Raw genomic sequence first — 22,900 nt, forward strand, 5'->3', positions numbered from 1 at the left:
CAGCTATCCAGAAGTTCCTCTATCAGCTTTTCAGCTATGCCTTTTTCTTTTCTAGTAGTTGCTTTGGGATTACAATATGTATCTTTAAATCATCATAGTCTACAATTTTCTCATCCATTATCCTGATGAGGAGCATTTGGCTTATTTCTACTTTTTGGCAGTTGTGAATTAAAACTGCTATGAACATGCTTGTACAAGTTTCTTTTTGAAGACACATATTTTTGTGTCTCTTGGATAAATATTATACCTAGGAGAGGAACTGTGGGTTAAAGAATAGGTTCAACTTTCTAGAGAACTGCCAGACCTTTTCCCAGCATGGTTGTATCATCTCACATCCCCACAGCCGTGTGGGAGCATTCCAGTTGTTCCATGGGCTTACCACGATGGATGTCATCAAACTTGGTGTTACCCATTCTAGTGAGTGGGTAGTGGTATCTCACTGTGGCTTGAATATGCAGTTACCTAGTAGCCTATGAGGTTGAACACTGTTTCATGTATTTTGGGGCATCTGTGTATCTTTCTTTGTGAAGTGCCTATTGAAGTGTTTTGCCTATTTTCTCTATTAGGTTATTGTCTTATTATTGAATTGTAGGAGTTTTTATATATATATTATACATTATTATCTATTATACATATTATACATTTTACATTATTTTTACATATTATATGTATTTAAATATATTATATTAATATATTATATATTATATGTATACATATAATATGTATTACATGTTTTACATATTATACATTTTTATACATATATTGTAGGTAAAAGCCCTTTTTCAGATACATGTTTTGCAATTATTTCTCCCAGACTATGGCTTACCTACTCATGTTCTTAATGGAACCTTTTAATAAGCAGAGATTTTAAATTTTGCTGAAATATAATTTATCAAGTTTTATTTATTTATACATATTGCTTTCTGTATCTTGTCTAAGAAACCTTTGCCTAACCCCCTATGTTTTCTCTGAGAAGTTTCATAGGATTAGCTTTTATGTGTAAGTCTGCGTTATAACTTTAGAACATTTTTGTGTATGGTGTGAGGTAGGGGTCAAGGTTTATTTTTTCCCCTCAATATAAATATCCTGTTGCTGTAGCACCATTTGTTTAAATGACTTTTCTTTCTCTATTGAATTGCCTTTTGTCAAAAATCAACTGAGGAGGAAAATAGCAGGAGTTCCATTAGAAAAAAAAAATCATACATTCCATTTGGGTTTACCAAAAAGCAAAACTAAAAATTTTTTTAAAAGATAAAAAAAAATCAATTGACAATGTAAATATGGGTTATATTAGGTATATGTTGCTGGATTTGATTTATTGATATTTTGTTAATGACTTTTACATATAAATTAATGAGAGATACTGATCTAAATACTTATCTGATAATATCTTTATCAAATTTTGGTATCAGGGCTTAATGACCTCATAAGAGGAAGTATTCCTTTTTCTATTTTCTCATGGAAAATAGAAAATTTGTGTATTAATTTGTGTATTAATTAAAATTTGTGTATTAATTCTTTTTTCGGTATTTGATAGCATTCTCCAGCAAAACTATATGTACCTAAAGTTTTCTTTGTAGGGAGACTTTCAATAACATTCAATTTCTTTATTAGATGTATGGCATTTGCGTTTTCTGTTTCATCTTGTTCAGTATGTTGTATTTTTCAAAAAAGTTAATTTGATCTAAGTTGTTGAATTTGTTAGCTAAATTCATAATCGTTTCTTATTATCATTTTGATTTCTGTAGGCTCTGTAGTGCTGAATCTCATTTCACTCCTGATATTGGTGATTTGGGTTTTTTCTCTTTTTTTTTTCCTTTCCTATCAGTCTTTCTAGGAGTTGTCAGTTAATCTTCTTTTTAAAAGACTTAATTTTTTACAGTAATTTAAGTACACAGCAAAAATGAGAGAATGGTACAGAGATTTCCCATATACCCGCTGCCTTCACACATGTATAACCCTCCCCATTATGAACATACCCTACCAGAGGGGCACATTTGTTACAATTGATGAACTTGGCATTATCACATTATCACTCAAAGTCTGTAGTCCATCACAATTCACTCTTGCTGTTGTGTACGTTCTATGGCTCTTGACAAATGTACAGTATCATATATCTGACCCTATAGTACCATCCAGAATATTAATAGTTCTACTGACCTGAAAATCCTATGTGCTCTGGCTCCCATCCTTCTCTCCTCTCTAACCCTGGCAACCACTGATCTTTGTACTGTCTCGGTAGTTATGCCCTTTCCAAACTGTTATATAATTGGAATCGTACAGTGTATGGCTTTTTAATATTGGCTTCTTTCTCTTAGTAATGTGTGTTTAAATCTCCTTTATGTTTTTTTTTTTTTTCTTGGCTTGATAGCTCATTTCTATTTTCAAGGAATTTCAATTTTGAAGAAATTTGAATTTTGTTCATTTTCTCCATTGTGGAATTGTTCTTTATGATTTTCCTTCTTTTCTGATTAATTTAGGTTTAATTTGCTTTTCTTTCTATAGCTTCTTAAACATTTATTTATTTATTTATTTTTAGAGACAGGGTTTCATTCTGTCACCCAGGCTGGAGTGAAGTGATGCAGTCATAGCTCCCTGGAACCTTTGAACTCCTGGGCTTAAGCAGTCTTCCCACCTCAGCCTTCCAAGTAGCTGGGAGTGCAGGTACATGCCACCACACTCAGCTAATTGTTTTAAATTTTTTTTTAGAGATAGGATCTCACTATGTTGCCCAGGCTGGTCTCAAACTCCTGGGCTAAAGAGATTAGTCTAAGCCAGGCGCGGTAGCTCACACCTGTAATCCTAGCCCTCGGGAGGCCAAGACGGGCCGATCGCTCGAGGGCAGGAGTTCGAAACCAGCCTAAACAAGAGCGAGACCCTGTCTCTACTAAAATAGAAAGAAATTAATTGACCAACTAAAAATATATATATACAAAAAATTAGCCAGGCATGGTGGTGCATGCCTGTAGTCCCAGCTACTCGGGAGGCTGAGGCAGGAGGATCACTTAAGCCCAGGAGTTTGAGGTTGCTGTGAGCTAGGATGCCATGGCACTCACTCTAGCCTGGGCAACAAAGTGAGACTCTGTCTCAAAAGAAAGAGATTAGCCTTGAGAAAAATATTGAGACTTGCTTTATAGCCCAGGATATAACCCACAATATTGAATATTCTGTGTGTTTGAAAAGAATGTACAAGTTTTTTTTTGGGGGGGGGGGCAGAGTCTTACTCTATTGCCCGGACTAGAGTGCCATGGCATCAGCCTAGCTCACAGCAACCTCAAACTCTTGGACTGAAGCAATCCTCCTGCTCAGCCTCTCTAGTAGTTGGGACTACAGGCATGCACCACCATGCCCGGCTAATTTTTTCTATATATTTTTAGTTGTCCAGCAAATTTCTTTCTATTTTTTTAGTAGAGACGGGGTCTCGCTCTTATTCAGGCTGGTCTCAAACTTCTCAGCCCAAATGATCCACCCACTTCAGCCTCCCAGAGTGCTAGGATTAAGGAATGTACAAGTTTTGAGTTTTCTTTTGAGACAGAGTCTCACTGTGTTGCCCGGGCTAGAGTGCCGTGGCATCAGCCTAGCTCACAGCAACCTCAAACTCCTGGGCTCAAGCAATCCTCCTGCCTCAGTTTCCCGAGTAGCTGGGACTACAGGCATGTGTCACCATGCCTAGCTAATTTTTTCTATATATTTTTACCTGGCCAATTAATTTCTTTTTATTTTTTATTTTATAATATAAAAATTAATACTTTTTTTTACTCTTTTTTCTTATTTTTTTACTTTCCATTTTGCAGATGAAATTTCTTTCTATTTTTTTAGTAGAAAGAAGCGGGGGTCTCGCTTTTGCTCAGGCTGGTCTCGAACTCCTAACCTCGAGCAATCCTCCCACCTTGGTCTCCCAAAGTGCTAGGATTACAGGCGTGAGCCACCATGCCCGGCCTACAAGTTTTGATCATAGTGTTTTATAAATGTCAATTAGATCAATGTGGTTTATATTGTAATTCAGATATTCTATATCCTTACTGAAATTTTTGTTTAGTTCTTCTATTAAAGTTACTGAATGAAGGATGTTTAAAATCTCCAACTATGATCTGTTTCTTCTTTTAGTTCTGTTAATTTTTGCTTTTTGTATTTTGAAGCTGTATTACCAGGTGCATATAATGACTATGCCATCCTGATAAATTGATAAGTTCATCATGATGAAATTTTATCTCTTGTCTATGTCTCTAGTATCTCTACTAACATTCCTTATCTTGATATCTATTTTTTCTTATTATTATAGCCACTCCAGATTTCTTAAGGTTAGAGTTTGCATGATGTATTTTTTTCCATCGTACTACTTTCAACCTATGTGTGTCTTTATTTTTAAATAGGATTTCTTTTAGGGAGCATATAATGGGATCTTGTTTGTTATACAAGCTGATCATTTCACCGTTTCTGCCTTTCTACTCAGCGTTTAGTTCATTTACATTTAATATAATTATTACTATATCTGGATTTAGGAAAGCCATTTTTCCATTTGCTTTCGATCTTGTTTCTCTGTTCTTCATTTCTTGCCTTCTTGGGGGATAATTAAATATGTTTAGGAGGATTTCATTTGATTTTAGTTTTTTAACTATACCTTTTTGTATTTTTTTCTTAGTGATTGCTTTAGAGGTTACAATATGCATCATTAATGTATCACAATTTATGTAGAGTTAATATGTTACTACTTTATGTAAAAGACAAGAATCTTGCATGTATAATTCAATTTACTCCATCCTTTATGCTATTATTATCATATAGATCACACCTATTATATATATGTTATATGCCCCACAATGGAGTTAGTTATAAAGTTTTTGTTAAATATATGTATATGTATTTTTTAAAAAATTAACAGAAGAAAATAAAGGATACAGTCTTTTAAAATTATCTGAATATTTATCATTTCCAGTGATCTTTACTCCTTCTAATGGATCCAAGTTTACCGTCTGGTATTTTCCTTTATCCTGAAGAACTTTCTTTAGCACTTCTTATAATGTAGGCAGCAAAATTTATCAGGTTTTGTTTATCTGAAAATGTCTTTATTTCACTTTCATTTTTAAAAAGACAGTGTTGTTGGATATGCAATTCTGGGTTGACAGGGTTTTTCCCAGCATGTTAAGGATGCTGTTCCATTGTCTGCTGGTCGCCATTGTTACTGATGAGAAGTCAGTTGTCGTCTGTGGTGTCTTCCTTTTGAATATAACATGGTTTTTCTCTATTTTCAATATTTTCTCTTTATTTCTTTTATTTTTATTTATTTATTTTTCTTTTTTATGAGACAGAGTCTCACTTTGTTGCCCAGGCTCGAGTGAATGCCGTGGCATAAGCCTGGCTCACAGCAACCTCAAACTCCTGGGCTCAAGCAATCCTGCTGCCTCAGCCTCCCAAGTAGCTGGGACTGCAGGCATGCGCCACCATACCCGGCTAATTTTTTCTATATATATTAGTTGGCCAATTAATTTCTTTCTATTTATAGTAGAGACGGGGTCTCGCTCTTGCTCAAGCTGGTTTTGAACTCCTGACCTTGAGCAATCTGCCTGCCTCGGCCTCCCAGAGTGCTAGGATTACAGGCGTGAACCACCGCACCCGGCCTATTTCTTTTATTTTAGCAATTTAACCATGACATACCTAAGTTGGTTTTCTTTGTATTTATCCTTTTTTGGGTTCGTTGAGTTTCTTGGACCTCTAAGTTGATATCTTTCTCCAAATTTAAGTATTCACCATTCTTTAATATTTTTGTCTCTTTCATTCTCTCCTTTTCTTCTGGAACTGCAGTTGCATATGTGTTAGACTGCTTGTTCTATTCGTATTTTTTCATTTTTTTTCTCTTGGTTCTTTAGATTGGATAAATTCTATTCATGTATCTTCAAATTTCACTGATTCTTCCTTCTGCTGTCTCTTCCTTCAGCTGTCAAGCACATCCAGTGACGCTTTCATTGATATTTCATTGACACCTTCTACTGTTCAGCTTCAGAATTTCTGTTTGGTTCTCTTTTTTTCTTTTTTGAAATGGGGTCTTGCTTTGTCACTCAGGCTGGAGTGCTGTGCTGTGATTATAGATAATCACTGTTACCTCAAACTTCTGGGCTCAAGTGATCCTCCCACTTCAGCCTCTGGAGTAGCTAGAACCATTTCTGGCTAATTTTTCATTCTCTCTCTCTCTCTCTCTCTCTCTCTCTCTCTCTCTCTCTCTCTCTCTCTCTCTCTCTTTAGAGATTGGATCTCACTATGTTGCCCAGACTGGTCTTGAACTCCTAGGCTCAAGTGATCCTCTCACCTTGGCCTCCCAAAGTCCTGGGACAATAGTCATGAGCCACTGGGCCTAGTCCTGATTGTGGTTCTTTTTTTACAGTTTCTGTTTCTTGATAGAGATTCTCATATGTTCATTTATTACAAATATACCTTCCTTTGAGTTCTCTAAAAACATATTTTTAGTAGCTGCTTTAGTCCTCCTCGTCTGCTCTCTGTGTCATCTGGATTGTCTTGGGTTTGGTTGTAATTGACTCCTTTTCTTCTGTCTTGAGTGCAGGTTGCACTTTCCTGCTTCTTCTCAGAGCTTATGATTTTTATTGGGTCCTGGACATGAGCATGATATTAATGTATGGATTCTGCTGGTTCCCTTGAAGGCAGCTGACTTGGCTAGATTCAAACTTTCTCTCCTACAGTGGGCAGAAGCTGAAATCTCCACTTAGTTTTTTCATCTTTGAGCTGCTGTTTTTTTCCTGAGACCTCTGGTATGTCCCCCACGCTTGTGTGGTGTAGTCAGTCAGCTGGCCAAAGATTTGGATGGATTTTATAGGCAGATTTGGGGACTTGCCCCTTCTGTGGCTCTCACTCTTCCAGAATCCCTCCTACCCCACCCCAAGCACTCGGACACCTCAGGGCAGCTACCCTGATGCTTTGTGCCACCCAAGCGTTTGTGGGTTGGGGCATGCACCCAGGCAAAGCCATACACTTGCCAGTCTGACCCGTAGACAGTACATGGTAATGACGTGTTAGAGCAAGGGAACACGTTAATGTGAAAACGGCCGTGATATGGAGTAACTTGCATTCTAAAAGGTGCATTCTGGCCATGGCGAGCAGAGCGTGGTCTCCCTATCCACCCGGCTCTCCTTTTTTTTTTTTTTTTTGAGACAGAGTCTCACTTTGTTGCCCAGGCTAGAGTGAGTGCCGTGGCGTCAGCCTGGCTCACAGCAACCTCAATCTCCGGGGCTCAGCGATCCTACTGCCTCAGCCTCCCGAGTAGCTGGGACTACAGGCATGCACCACCATGCCCGGCTAATTTTTTGTATATATATTTTTAGTTGGTCAATTAATTTCTTTCTATTTTTGGTAGAGACGGGGTCTCGCTCAGGCTGGTTTCGAACTCCTGACCTTGAGCAATCCACCCGCCTCGGCCTCCCAAAGTGCTAGGATTACAGGCGTGAGCCACCGCTCCTGGCCCGGCTCTCCTTATTTAAATAAGATTCGGCCTTTGGAGCACAATTATTTCTGCCAGCGGAACAAGGAGCTGGTCCTAGTCAAGTCAGCTTTCTCACCTTGTCACTAGCAGGTTCTTTTCTTGAGGAGTTCTAGTCAAAATTATCTCCCCCTAGCATCACTGACATCACCGCTTCTTGGCTTCAGATGGGAACCACGTGGAGTGCGGTGTGCGGTGTGCGAGTGAGTGATCCGAACATTTACAGAAAACTGTAAATTCAAGTTTGATTAAGCTCGATTAAACAACTTCCAACAGAAAAATCCCAAATGTAGCGCTGTCAAGGGGAGAGAGAGAGAAAATTGGAGGCCCAGAAAGACACAACTGGAAATTCAGTCTTTTGGAAGAAGAGAATGCAGGTGGCCCGCTGAGACTGAATTCAGTGCCGCAGCCAATCGCCGCGTGGCTCTGGCGCCATCTAGTGGTTAGAGCTGCGTGTGGCTCGCACATAACTGAAAAATGAACTGAGTCCCACCGAAGGCACCTGGGAGGGCCGCTGGGGGAAGTCAGGGAAAGGTCCCTGACAATATAGATAGGATCAAACCAGCACAGTCGCATTCAAACACACACACCCCTTTCTGCTTTCTTTAGGGAAATTATTAATAGTTTAATCTGTTACCAGTTTTGCTTTACGGTAAGAAAAGGTTTTTTTTAAAAAAAATTGTGTACTGATTCTTAGGGGTGGGAACTGTTGGGGTGTTAGTGAAAAATAACAACCTAGCAGTGTTTATGGCCGTGGGCACTGGAACTCGTGCACGCGCTTCTGTCCTCACTGCACCCCATGGGGCCGGAGCAGTGGAGACCCCACACTTGGGGCCTGACATGCTCAGAGCTGGTGCCAGAACAGGGGACTGGTGTGTGTGCTTGGTCACAAAGCGACCCCCGCTTAAGTGTGTGTATTTAACAGTTTCTCAAATGCTTAACATAGCTGATCGTTTATTTAAAAGTGAAGACTGGGCCGGGCATGATGGCTCAAGGAGTCTCACTGTATTGCCCAGGCTGGTTTCAAACTTTTGGGCCCAAGTGAGGCTCCTGCCTCAGCCTCTCAAAGTGCTGGGATTACAGGCATGCGCCACCGCGCCTGGCCTGTTTTGGTTTTATATTTTGAAAAACAGTCTCTGCCCCCTCTGTCCATCTGTGGATCAGTTGTGCAACCCGTTTCCCCGCTTCCTTACCCGGTACCCAGAGTGTCTGCATTTCTGCTTTGAAGAACGTGGAAATTCCTGCTCGCCTCTCTTGAACTCCTAAGTTGCCTCTTTGGGCATGGTGCGTGCAACCCTCGCCCACCCAGTCTCTCTCCACCTCTCTTTAGAACTGAGCATGCAGAATTCGGAGAGTGGATCGGAGTCGCCGGCGTCCGTGGCCCTGCGTCCGTCAGCGGCAGCCCAGCCTGTGCCAGCCTCCCCGCAGGTAACAAACACCCGCCCCTGGGCAGGAGGGCGGCCAGTGTGGACGTGTGCCCTTCGGGTTTGAAGAATTACTTGGATCCGCAAGAGAGAGAAATCTATATTTTTCTGAATGGACTTCTCAGCCCCAAGACCACTGCTGTTGAAATAGGCATCGCTTCCTTCACATTTTTACGTTTTTTCCCCCATTTGTGAAAAGGGTCCCACTGAGAAAATAATGTGAACTGAAAAAGAAACCACTGCCCTGAATCAACTTCATCTCTTCTTATCTTTCAATGAAAGTTTTCTTGCACTTCGGAAATGACCCCTTTACACTGACATATTTTATGGATAAGGCAAAAAATAAGTTGGAATTCTTAGGATTTGGGTTGAAATGGAATCTAGCATTAGAATGAAGATGTTCTTTAAAATCTGCAGAGAGAGGCCGGGCGCGGTGGCTCACACCTATAATCCTAGCTGTCTGGGAGGCCGAGGCGGGCGGCTTGCTCAAGGTCAGGAGTTCGAAACCAGCCTGAGCAAGAGCAAGACCCTGTCTCTACTATAAATAGAAAGAAATTAATTGGCCAACTGATATATATATAAAAAAATTAGCCAGGCATGGTGGTGCATGCCTGTAGTCCCAGCTACTTGGGAGGCTGAGGCAGAAGGATCGCTCGAGCCCAGGAGTTTGAGGTTGCTGTGAGCTAGGCTGACGCCACGGCACTCACTCTAGCCTGGACAACAAAGCGAGACTCTGTCTCAAAAAAAAAAAAAAATCTGCAGAGAGAGAATTTTCACGTCGAGACTCTCACTATTTCTAGATTCCTGCTATGGATTGAAATAAGCTATAGTCCGGGCGCAGTGTCTCATGCCTATAATCTTAGCACTTTGGGAGGCTGAGACAGGAGGATCACTTGAGCCCAGGAGTTTGAGACAAGCCTGGGCAACATAGTGAGAACCCCATCTCTACAAAAATTTTTTAAAACAACTAGCCAGGCATAGTGGTGTCTGACTGTAGTCCCAGCTACTCAAAAGGCTGAGGCAGCAGGATTGCTTGAGCCCAAGAGTTCTAGGTTGCAGTGAGCTATGATAACACCACTGCATTCTAGCCTGGGCAACAGAGTGAGACCTACTCTCAAAAAAAAAAAAAAAAATTGAAAGAAAGAAAGAAGGGAGGGAGGGAGGAGGAGGAGAAGAAGAAGAAGAAGAGGAAGGAAGGAAGGAAGGAAGGAAGGAAGGAAGGAAGGAAGGAAGGAAGGAAGGAAGGAAGGAAGGAAGGAAGGAAAGAAGGAAGGAGAAATAAGCTGTAAAGTAGACATGAACACAAAGTGAACAGCACAGACCACATGAAACAGACTGAAGGCTCGTCACAGTGTGCAGAAGTCCACTGTGACCAGGTCATCACCCTCGATTTCAAATCTAAAAGTTAGGAACACAACGAAAAGAACTGATTAAAGTAGGGGGAAAAAATCAGCAAAAACAAAAAGGCAGACAGCAAAGCAGTTTATTTGATTTAGCATGTGTAGAGGGACACCTTTAGCTTTTATTTCTTGCAAATAAGGCGGGGACGGGGTTAGTCTTGGAAGCCGGTCTGAGGTGCCGAGAGGGTGTGACCAGATGCTGTCATCCTGCCAGCAGATCGTGGCCTAATGGGTTTGTTTCCTGCCCACTCGAATCTGTGCAAGAGGGGCCAGCCCTGCCACCCACCAAGCTCCTCTCTCAGGCACCCCTGGGCCTGGATGGGCTCTGCCTTCCTCTGCAGCAGCCTCAGTGTCACTGTCACAGCTTGAAATGTGGCCTGTGTGCCTGAGGAACTGGACTTGGCAACTTCTGTAAATCTCACTGACTTTGCGTTTAGACAGCCACGCAGCTGCACAGCGAGCAGTTAAAGTGTGCAAATGGAAACGCTAAATATCCTTATGTATTTATTTAATTGAGATAAAACTCACATAGCATGAAATTAATCATTTTAAAGTGTACAAGTCAGCGGCGCTTAGTACATCCGCAATGTTATGCCACCAGCACCTCTATCGCGTTCCAGAACTTTTCATCCCCCCCAAAAAATAAAACCTTCCCCATTAGTGGTCACTCCTCAGCCCCTGCCCCTGTCCCTGGTGACCATGAATCCACGTCCCATCTCTGTGGATCCACTTGTTCTGGGCATTTCATAAATGGAGTCACACACTGTGTGTCCTTGTGTCTGGTGTCTCTCACTGAGCACGATGTCCTCAAGGTCCGTCCACGCTGTGGCCTGTGTCAGAGCCTTGTCCCATTTCATGGCCAAGCGATGTTCCAGCATGTAGAAGGACCACGTTGTGTTTGTCCATCATCCATTGATGTTTGTGCCACCTGTGTTCTTGTTGTCGCTGGTTGTGAGCTCGCAGAGGGCTGTGTCCCTGTGAAGTCTCCTGGCACACAGCACCCAGCTCAGCTGGACCCTAAAGGCCCTTAGGGGTGTCCTTATTGTACCTTCTTCATCTTGTAGCTCCGTTCCTGGGACACTAGGGGACAGTATGTCCTCACTCCGCACCCCTCAGTGGTGTGTGCAAGACAGGGTCACCACGACCTATGACATTCAGGGTCCTTGTGAGAAAAGCACCGCATGGCAGTCAATGACTTCTAAAGCCTAGCTCTAAATAACCACAGGAAATGGTCCTGTTTCTCTCCCGACTCGGAGTTCATTTTGACCCCTCATATTTTCATATCTCTGGGGGACCAGTCAGGTCCTCCGAGCAAAATAGCAAAGCCACACTGTGACGACGCGACTCAGGAGACCAGAGAGTGGTGGAGCCAGAGAGTGAGAGACCTGACACAGGACACCTGGCTTGAGTCTAGGTTCTAGAATTTAGTATCCTGTGGCCTTGGATACCACTTGACCACTCTGGGCTTCGTTTTCCCTCTTGTATAAAACAGGGACAAAGCCAGTGTGTACTGCAAAGCCACGGGGTGCCACAAAGCGCCCTCCCAGGGCCAGTGGTGTGGACAGCTGTCCAGAGGGTCCCTCTGTGCCAGGGACAGCCAGCATCGGCTCATCGCAGACTACAGAGCACACAGAGGCAGAGCTGCTTGGGGCCGAGTGGAGGCCCCTGTGCGCGTGTGTCTGTGCCCAGAGTCTGTGCATGTGTGTGGTGCGTGGGGGTGAGTGTGTGTGCACACTTGTGGACGTGTGGGTGGTGTTAGTGTACCTGCACGTACCTGCAGTGTGTCTGTCCAGGTCAGCATGAGCGTGTGTGTGTCCAGCCCTGCCCTCCTCCCCTCCTGTCACCGCACTTGTTTAGACAAAGCCGCAGACAGCCTCTGTGTTCTGTGTTTGTCTTCGGTGGTGACCTCTGACACGTCTCACTGCCTGTTCTCCCTTCTCTTTCAGAGGGTGTTGGTCCAGGCAGCCAGCTCCGCCCCCAAAGGGGCCCAGATGCAGCCCATCTCTCTCCCCAGAGTACAGCAGGTGCCACAGCAGGTAACGACAGCGCCACAGCACCGGCCACGCCACGGCGCAGTTGGCACTTAGCAATCCAGAATGATCTCTGAGCAATGTGTCCTTTCCTATTGGTGCTGTTCCTTTTTGTTGGATACATTTGGTTTCTTAGCCAGAAGGCTCTTCCAGAAGCTATGTGATTTTTTACAAAACATTCTTTTATTGTAACAAGCCAGGCAAGCTGGTGATCTTTCGTTTGTTCATAAATTCAGCAAGCATTTGGGAAGTGAGAGAGCACCCAGTGCCTGAGGCAGAGCTAAGGTAGAAATGTAGATGGAAAGGAAGGGTGTCAAGGCCGGGCATAGTGGCTCACGCCTATAATCCCAGCACTTTGGGAGGCCAGAAGTTCAAGACCAGCCTGGGCAACATAGCAAGACCCCATCTCTACAAAAAAAAAATTTTTAAATTTTCCAGACATGGTGGTGTGCACCTGTAGTCCCAGTACTGGGGAGGCTGTGACAAGAGGATCGCTTGATCCCTAGAGTTGGAGGCTGCAGTGAGCTATGATGATGCCACTGCTCCAGCCTGGGCAGCAGAGCAAGACCCCCATCTCTTAAAAAAGAAAAGAAAAGAAGTAAATGAATCATTCCAAACTGAAGGAACACAGGACCTACTGGAGAGGCAAATTCATCTGCAAGCAAGTACGGTACCCTCAGACGGGTGTACCGCAGGGGAAATGCCTCTGATGAATTAAATTATCTAAAAATAAAGTTTGAAAGCACGGCTGGCCAGGCAAATAGTAACAGGTCATCAGCTCAGGGACAGGCAGTAGATCTAAAAGGGCAGTCAGCAAACCATTTCTTAAAAAGGCCAAGTAGTACTTTTTTTTTTTTTTGGCTTTGTCAGCCAGGCGGTCTCTGGAATGACCACTCAATTCTGCCATTGTAGCACAAAAGCAGCCATAGACAATATGTAAACACATCATCATGGCTGTGTGCCAATAAAACTTTATTTACAAAAATAGGCAGTGGGCCAGATTTGGCCCCCAGGCTGGAGTTTGTCGACTGTGCTCTTAGGAATCCTGAATTCAAGTTAATTCAGACTTCTCCTTAACAGGACCCACGAGACCCTAGAAAATGCACCCGTCTCTTCAAGGATGTCCTACTTAGATTAGTAGCGTGTTTATAAATGTTTGTCAGGTGACTGTCTCTGGGAACAGGGAAGATTTGCAGGCTCAGCAGGGACCAGGGTCTCAGGTCAGTGGCTGTATCTTAACACCTGTCTTTGTCAAGATCCTTCCCAGGGATACCATTAGGGGAGGAGAGACAAAAACCTATGTGTGATTCTAGAAGCGTCCTCAACTCAGGGCACCTTGGACTTGCCAGGTGACTTCTGCATTTCACTCAGTTCCTCAGGGTTTGACATTTGACTTCCACCCTGGGGATAGCACCCAGCATATGGTCACTCCTGGAACTTGGCGTCCCGGGGTTTGTGCGTTGGGCGCCTGTATACCATGCTCAGTTGTCCCGGGAGGTGGGGGTCAGCCCCGTCCCGCAGCTTCAAGCAAAGGCTTAGGGAGGAGAGTCACCCCCAAGACCTAAGCAAGCCCACCGCTGTAGCCCTCCTTCTTCTCACCCCAAAATTAGGCTGACCTCGGCACTAGGACGCCGTCTGCTGTGAGAGTTTAGAGTTCCACGTGCAAAGCGCTGGGTAGGGCAGGGATGGGAGGGCATTGGGGTCCCCCCATTGCCCCATCTCTCCAGGCATGTCACTCCTTCCAACCCTGCTCAGACTTCAGAGTCTCTCTTCCTTCCTGCCGGGGAGTGTCGGGACGGGGACAGGTAGAGTGTCATTAGCCCGAGCTCTGTGCCCGTGGCAGGGACTGTCCAGTGTGCCAAGGCTGGAGCTCTGTCCCCAGCTTTGGTTATGTCTCTCCTAGAGTCTTTCTAGGAGGACTGACTGTGGGAGGGACATTTGTACTTGGTACTAAATGTTCATAAAAGGCAATAGAAGACATGTGAAGTTTGCATAACACGGAAATAATTGACGGGAGAACAACGGGCCGTGACTCGCTGCGTTCGGTGCCGTTGCAGGTGCAGCCGGTGCAGCATGTGTACCCCGCCCAGGTGCAGTACGTGGAGGGGGGAGACGCCGTCTACACGAATGGAGCCATGTACGTGCTGTGGATCAGACTTGATCTTCCATTTCTCAAGGACTCCTAGAGCATTCTACTCTCTGACTATACTGGGACAGAAAATTAGGCATTTCCCAGGCGGTTCATTTTGCTTGAGAGACATTTGTTTTCATGTGGTTTTGATAACTGTTCACACGAGCAGGGGTTGGGGGGGGGGTTGGCGTGATCGAAGTTGTGATCGAAGGAGTTGGTGGATTTCCGAAAGCACGACATCGAAGGCTATGAAACACAGACACAAATGAGTGTGTGTAAAATTGGTGAAATGGGAACAGAGTCTGTAGGTGGTACCGAGGTCACCTTTGCTGTTGTGCTACAGTTATTCAGGGGGCGGCAAACAAGTGCACAGCTCCAAGAGACCTGGGGGCCTCCCTGCCACCCAGAGGGACACGTCACTAACCTTCACTCACCGATAAGGAATAATTACTGCTACCCACATTTTACGATGGCCAGCAGCACTCAACTGTGCCTAAAAATTTTCAATCTCAACAGACATGGTTAATCTTTTAATCCAGGTGTTAAAGGAATATTAGATGAATTCTTGGTGTCACTTGGAAATTATTTTTTTTATGCAATTTCATTGTTTTTACCTTTTTGTTTTAAAATAATCATAAGCTCCCAGGAAGTTGCAAAATTAGTACCTAGAGCCCCATGGACGCTTCCTGCTCGGGCTTGCCCATAGGTGACAGTCGGGCAGTATCAAAACCTGGACATTGACATTGGGACAGTCCTGTAGCTGGCCTGTGGGCCTTATTCAGTTTCACCTGTCTTTATACACATTCTTTTGTGCGTGTGTGCTTGCGTGTGTGTGTGCATGCGTGTATATTTCTGTGCATTTGAATCCCGTGTATAGATTCATGTAACCACCACGGTAAGATACAGAACTGCTCCATCTCTACCCAGTTATCCATATGGAATTTTTTGTGTGTGGTTTTCAATTAGCCTGTCACCCTGAATATTTTCGGAGACAGGGGTGGAACTCTGTACTGTGTTTGAGTTCCATCTGCCACGTCTGCATTGTTCCACGTGCCTGGTCTCGCGGGGCTCCAGCATTTATGTGACGTTTTGCTGGGTTCCTTTGAAACTCGGATGCGGCATTTAAAGCGGACAGGGTCCCACGGTGACTTGTCTCTTTCTGACAGACGCACGGCCTACACCTACAACCCCGAGCCTCAGATGTACGCCCCCAGCAGCGCGGCTTCTTACTTCGAGGCCCCGGGAGGTGCGCAGGTGACGGTGGCTGCCTCGTCCCCGCCCGCCGTGCCCTCCCACAGCATGGTGGGCATCACCATGGATGTCGGGGGCAGCCCCATCGTCTCCAGCGCAGGAGCCTATCTCATCCACGGAGGCATGGACGGCGCACGACACTCCCTGGCCCACACCTCGCGGTCATCGCCAGCCACGGTATGTAGGAGGCTCCTGGGGCCAGCAGGGTGGGCCATGTGTAGACTCCCAGCAGCAGCAGGGACCGTGAGTAAAAGGCAGCCCAGAGCCTTGGGGGGCTGTCATCTGCTGTGGACCCAGGTGGCCCCATGTTGGAGTCCCACCAGCCTCAGATGGGCAGAGTGATCTAGGCAGGTCTGTAGGGTCTTTGAACTTCAGCTTGTCATTGGTGCAGAGAGGAACAGAAGCCACGAGTCCCGGCTATGGTGAAAATCGAATGAGTAAAGTATCTCCCACTGGTAGCTGTTGCTGCTCGTACTATCATTGTCATCTTTCCCGTTATCAGAGGCTTAGCTCAGTCCTCCCACGTGAAAACAGGACCCACCCACACAAGAGAAAGTTTCCCTGCAGAATGCCTCCGAATTCATACTACCACATTCCCGTGCAAAATTATTATTTACCTGCTTTTAAAAAGTCTCTGCTTTTATAACTCCATTTTCCGTGTTTATTTTTATTTTGTTTTAGTTTTTAAATTAGCAACAGAGTAAAACTGACTTTTTGGTGTACAGCCCTGTGAGTTTTGACACACGTGTGGGTTTACCCCCACCCCCGCAATCAGGATACCCACAAAACCCCTGCGTGGTATTTCTTGGCAGTCACAACCCCCTGTCCCCACCCCTGGCAACCACCAATCTCTTCCCTGTCACTGTAGTTTTATCTTTACAGGCATGTTGTAGAAATGGAATCACACAGCATGTGACATTTTAAGTCTGGCTTCTTCCATTCTGTGCCTTTGAGACTCAGTCAAGTTGTTGCATGGGTCAGTAGTTGGTTCATTTTTGTTAGTGAGTAATATTCCACTACAGTGTAGTTTGTTTATTCATTCACTGGTTGAGGGCCATTTGGATGGTTTCCATTTGGGGGAGATTATGAATAAATCATCTCCGAGAATTCACATGTAGGGCTTTGTACGGACATATGTTTTCCTTTCTTTTGGGTAAATACCTACAAGTGGGATTGCTAGCTCACAGACATGGTAAATGTATGTTTAACTTTATCAGAAACCACCAGAGAGTTTTCCCAAGTGGTTGTCCCATTTTGCATTCCCACCAGTAACATGTGAGAGTTCCCATTGATCCATTTCATCGTCACAACTTGATGGCGCCAGGACTCGTTAATTTGGCCATTCTGATAGGCGTGTGGCGGTACCGCATTGTGGTTGTAACTTGCATTTTCTTTATAGCTAACGATGGGAAACAGCTTTTTATGTGTGTGTCTCCTTTGGTAAATGCTCTCTGGTGAAGTGTTAGTTCAAGTCATTTGCTTTACTTTTTTAACTGGGTTGGTTGTTTTCGACAACTGAGTTTTGAGAATTCTTTGTATGTTCTGGATACGAGTGGATACGAGTATCCAGACATACTTTGCCCCTAGGGGACTGGCAGGGTGGAACCAGGTTTAGGGTTGTTATTGACCAGAAAGTTCTCCTCACAGACAGCCCTCATTTTCAGGTTTGATTTTAGCAAACTGTATCAACTTATAATAGCTGAATATACTGGGATCACAAGGCCCAAATCTACTGAGAAATGGCAGTGTTCTCTGTGGTTCAGAACCATCTTGTCGCAAGCAAACCTGCTCTTCAGACCCTGGGCCACCCAGTTACTGTAGTTTTTTGTTGGACTTGCTTTGGATGAATTGAATTTTTTTACACATATTCATAATACCAACAAATTCCTGGGGACTTAGCATCTTGGATAGGAATGTGATTCCTGACATCTGCCTGTTCTATTATTTTTTATTGGCTTGTTTGGGGCATGGGAATATCTCTAAAGGATGTCACAGAGATTTGAGAGACTTTCCAGGAGCCAAGAACAAGAATGGCCCTGAGATTGCAACAGAGATATGGCTCTTGAAGCCAACATTTGACATCTGCCAGTTTGTTCGTGTCAGAGCTTTGTTTAGTGGGACTTTAAGTGAATCCCAAAAACAGAGCATGAAGACTGAAACAGGCCGGGCATGCCCACTCACACCTGTAATCTTAGCATTCTGAGAGGCTGAGTAAGGAGGATCGCTTGAGGCCAGGAGTTCAAGACCAGCCATAGCAAGACCCCATCTCTACTAAAAATAGAAAAATTAGCCAGTCGTGGTAGTATGCGCCTATAGTCACAGCTACTTGGGAGGCTGAGGCAGGAGGATCCTTCTGAGCCCAGGAGCTGGAGGCTGCAGTGAGCTATCATGATACCCCTGCACTCTAGCCTGGGCGACAGAGCAAGACTCTGTCTCAAAAAAAAAAAAGGAAAAAAAGGCATCAAACTCTCCAAGGAGTCACTGTATTCTTCACCACAATATACTCACATTAAAAATTTTTTAATTTTTAATTTAAAGAGAACTAGATGCCATGGCTCATACATGTAATTCCAGTGACTCAGGAGGCTAAGGGGGGAGGATTACTTGAGGCCAGGAGTTTGAGGCCAGCCTGGACTTCATAGCAAGACCCCATCTCTAAAAACATAAATAAATAAAACATTTTTAAATGGAGGACAAAGAAAGAAAATACTAGTTTTATTGAAGAATGTCCTTGATGAAGCAATAAAAAGTATTAATTTTTGTTCCGCTTCAACCCTCAAGCACACATCTCTAGTACACTGTGTGATGAGATGCAAAGTCTACCAAAGTACAATGCTCATTTCTAGGAAAAGCCTGCTTGCACTTGTTTGAATCATGGGCAGGACTAGTCATCGTTTTCGTAAAACAACATGTTTGATTGAAAGAATGACAGACCGTGATTACTCAGACTCAGGTATTTGGCAGACATTCTCTCAAAAATGAACAACATTAAGCCTGACATATTAAGGAGAATAGCTGGCAGGTTTTTGTTGCCAATGGTAAATTTTAAGTTTTTGAATGAAAAATAAGAATTTTGGAAAACTTCATCTGCCCCCAATAGCCTGACAGAGTCTCAATAGTTAATGACTTTCTGATGAGGTTGGTAGTGATATTAACAAATGTGAGTTCTTGATATCATGTCAACGTTTAGAAGATCTGTGAACTCAGTGAACCCATATTTTCCAAGTGAGCAATAAATACATGATGTCTAATGTTACATAACCATGCCCATCAGTAAAAGATTCATTCGAATTACAACAGAGACTAATGCATTTTGAAAAATTTGTTCTATGTAATTCTTTTTCTTGAGATAAAATTTATGTAACATAAAATTCACCATTTTAAAGTGTACAACTCAGTGGTATTTACTACATTCACAATGTTGTGCAGTCATCATCACTATCTAGTTCCAGAATATTTTTATCACCCCAAAAGGAAACCCCACCCCCATTAGCCATCATTCTTCATTTCCCCTCACTCCATCCCCTGACAACCACTAATTTCCAGGGGTTTGCGTGTTCTATACATTTCATATAAAAGGAATGATACAACATGTGGTCTTTTGTGACTGGCATCTTTCATAAGCATAATGTTTTCAAAGCTCATTCATGTTGTAGCATGTGTTAGAACTGTATTCTTTTTGTGGCTAAATAATATTCCATTGTATAGATGGACTGTGTTTCAATTATCCATCTATCTGTTGATTGACATTTGGGTTTTTTACTTTTTGGCACTTTGAATAAGTCATTCCACTACCTTCTGGCCTCCATGGTTTCTGATGAGAAATCAGCGATTACTCTTAGTGAGGATCCCCTGTTTGTGACAAGTCACTTCCCTCTTACTGCTCTTCTGTCTTTGTCTCAAAAGTTTGATTACAATGTGTCTTGCTATGCATTTCTTTGAGTTTATACTATTTGAGTTTCGGTGAGATTTTTGAATGTGTATATTCATGTCTTTCATCAAATGTGGGAAGTTTTCAACCATTATTTCTTCACATATACTTTCTGCCTCTTTCTCTCTCCTCTCCTGGGACTCCTGTTGTGTGTTTGTTGGTATACTCAGTGGAGTCCCACAGCTTTCTTAGGCTCAGTTTATTTATTTTTTCATTCTTTCTTCTCTCTGCTCCTCAAATTGAGTAATCTCAATTGACCTATCTTTAAGTTCCCTGATTCTGTCTTCTGCCTGCTCAAATCTGCTGTTGAACTTCTCCTAGTGAATTTTTCATTTCAGCTATTGCACTTTCAACCCCAGGATTCCTATCTGGTGCCTTTTTACAATTTCTGTATCCTTATTGATATTCTCTATTTGGTGTGAGCCATCTCTCTCATGGCTTCTTTTACTGCTTTATACTGCTTTATACAGTTCTTTAGACCTTTGAGCATATTTTAAATAGTTGATTTAAACTCTTTGTCTCATAAATCCAGTGTCTGGGCTTTCTCAGGAACAGTTCTCTTTATTTTTTTCTATGTTGGACCGTACTTTCTTGTTGGCTTGCATGCCTCATAATTTTTGTGGAAAATTGTATATTTTGAATATGGCAACTCTAGATATCAAATTCTTCCACACTCCCCAGGGTTTGTTGTCACTACTTGTAGTTGTTGATTGTTTGTTTAATGACCTCTCTGGAGTAATTTTTAAAAATCTGTGTTCTTTGTCATGTGTGGCCACTGAAATCTCTGTTTGGTTAACTTAGTGTTCAGCTAATGATTTGAAAGAGGTTTCCTTCAATGCCAAGTTTTATCTGTTTTTTCTTGATTAAGGGGTTACCTGGTTGCTATAAACTTTTCATTGGTTTCCAGAGTTCAGATAAACTTGATTTTTGATAGTTTTTGCCAATTTATTCACTGCTTTTATGGAGGGATGGATTTTGGAGTTCCCTACTCTGCCATTTTTGTTGACGTCACCTTGAGACTAATGGATTTCAATGGAACTGAGTATGAGAAGTTCATTGGTATGATTTCAAATTCTACATTTCAGGTAACTCTTAACAAACTATGATACTAGTTGTCAAGTGTTGTGTAATAGCAAGTAAAAAGATCCATAGTTATCTGAAACAGCTATTAAAACACTGCTCCTCTGCCAACCATATATCTATGTAAGGCCATATTGTTTCCATACACTCTAAATAAAATGGCATCTAGTAATAGATTGGAATATGGAAGCAGATGTGTTGGATCTAACTGCCTTCCATAAGTCAGACACTTGAGGTCAAGAGGTCTGTAATGATGTATAACAATTCCACTCATCTCATTTTTTTCTTTTTTAGAATTTGGAAAATATAGCTATTCTTCATTTTAAAATGCTATGTTAACCTGTATTGGGTGTATTATTTTTTAATTGAATGAACACATATATTTTTAAATTTTTCCACTTTAATTTCTAATGCAGGCAATATTGATAGACTTAACTCTTAAAAACAAAACCTCCTTGGGGGGAGGGATTTAAAAATTTTTTAATAGTGCAAAGGAGTCATCAGACCAAATGGGTGGGACCCGCTAGGCTGAGAGAAGGTGTTTCCTTCCCCTTCCCAGTCTACTAGTGGTCATGAACTCTTGAACTGGAGGTCATGAACTCTTAGGGCACCATGGTTGGACGGTGTCCCACGTGGAAGTTCCCCCAGGGCAGTTGTCAGTAGACTGCCCGGCTCCTCCCTGCTGTAGGGGTGAGGGGATGCAGGAGATGTGTTTTGCCAGCACTTGCCCAACTGCCCAGGCCACAGGCCAGAATGCCTGCGAGGCCAGGGACAGGTGTATGCATTATACTTTTTCTCTCTGTTGACTGCGTCCCCCTCACTCGCCTGCACCCTGGGGCTGACTCATTGGGGAGGTGGAGAGAGATCTCACCAGGGTCCTCCTTTGCTCAGTCCTCAACATACCTTCTGCACCTCTTAAAGGTGACACTGACATCCTCTTTGGCTTGTGGCAAGTGCAGCGAATGAGAGAAAGCAGGATCACAGAGGTCAAAGAGGCCCTGGGGGAAGCAGTCGCCCTCCCCTTCTTGAACTCCGCTCTGGGGAACCCCGTCTCTGAAATAACATTTGACCTGCTTTTTGCAGAAGTGGCGTCCACGTCTGTGGCCTCCCCGGGTGTTTGAGGAAAGGCAGCATATACCTTAGGGCCATTTCCTTCCATCACGGTTCTCTGCCCATGTGCAGACGCTGCGGCAGCCATGCTCTGCTGGGTGCTTCTTCCTTGCATAGACCTGCTGCCCGCACCCCCTTCCCCTCCAACAGGTCCTTTGGGACCCAACACAAAAGCCCTCTTCCTCCAGGAAGTCCTACCATTGGCACCCCTGACTCTTTCTTCTTCAACTCCATTCTCTTCCCCACACAACTCTCTTGTGCAGCTCACGCTTCATAAACATTCAGGATGTGATCTCTGTGACCATGTCTGATGGCCCGGGGTCCCATGCCTCCTGATGGCAGGGTCTGTGGCTTTGGCCTCACTGGTATTTTCCCAAAACATCCCCCGGCAGGGAGACCCTGGGCTCTGCGATGGGACAGGCTGGCTGGGAAATCAATGCCGCCATCTGCCCTTGGTTTCGTTTACTTAATTCTCCCTAGCAACAGATGTGGTTTGTGGACAGGAGTCGGGGATTATCATGCTGGCTTTGTAGACACCTGAATTTGTGCAGCAACTACAAATTAATACGTCATGCATGTACACATGCATACGTTGTGTTAGAACCCAATGGCCGGCTTCCACAATGTGACTTCATTCTGCTGCTTCTGTTGGACAAGCTCTCGGGCTCCTCTGCATGTGACAAAGTAACACTCCCTGGCGCAGCTTTAACTCACAATTTAACTCACTCCTACTGCCCTGCCAGTGTGGAGCTTTGTTTTTATTTTGTAGGAGTTCAAATCATTATTTGGATATTAATAAAAACAAATCTTGGCTGATGCTAACCATCTGATTTCCTTTTTTTTTTTTCATTTTGTTTTGTTTCTGCACACATTTTCTTTAGCTTGAAATGGCGATTGAAAACCTCCAAAAAAGCGAAGGAATCACATCACACAAAAGCGGTTTACTCAACAGCCATGTAAGTGTGTGTCTGACTTGGCGAGCTACCCCTGCTCTGCTTGTAACCTGCATAAACGTTTTAAAAACAAGACAATGGGCTGGGCGCGGTGGCTCACACCT

The 22,900-nt window shown here is 43.5% G+C and overlaps 1 protein-coding gene across 5 annotated transcripts in view; it reads left to right on the plus strand.

The window, feature by feature from the left end:
- RFX2 (regulatory factor X2) overlaps positions 1 to 22,900 on the plus strand; it is an 84,133-nt gene that overhangs the window by 43,114 nt on the left and 18,119 nt on the right. For 2 of the 5 annotated variants that reach the window (XM_012761658.3, XM_012761659.3), the window contains exons 2-6: positions 8,817 to 8,914; positions 12,257 to 12,346; positions 14,398 to 14,477; positions 15,638 to 15,899; positions 22,725 to 22,799. In XM_012761658.3, the coding sequence (XP_012617112.1) occupies positions 8,825 to 8,914; positions 12,257 to 12,346; positions 14,398 to 14,477; positions 15,638 to 15,899; positions 22,725 to 22,799 (597 nt within the window). In that variant the 5' untranslated portion in view covers positions 8,817 to 8,824. Of the gene's footprint in view, positions 1 to 7,146; positions 8,915 to 12,256; positions 12,347 to 14,397; positions 14,478 to 15,637; positions 15,900 to 22,724; positions 22,800 to 22,900 lie in introns of those variants that run through there. The other 3 variants (XM_075998312.1, XM_075998314.1, XM_075998313.1) reach the window with 3 other exon arrangements.

The sequence above is a fragment of the Microcebus murinus genome, chromosome 27 (assembly GCF_040939455.1).
Source record: "Microcebus murinus isolate Inina chromosome 27, M.murinus_Inina_mat1.0, whole genome shotgun sequence".
Taxonomy (NCBI): domain Eukaryota; kingdom Metazoa; phylum Chordata; class Mammalia; order Primates; family Cheirogaleidae; genus Microcebus; species Microcebus murinus.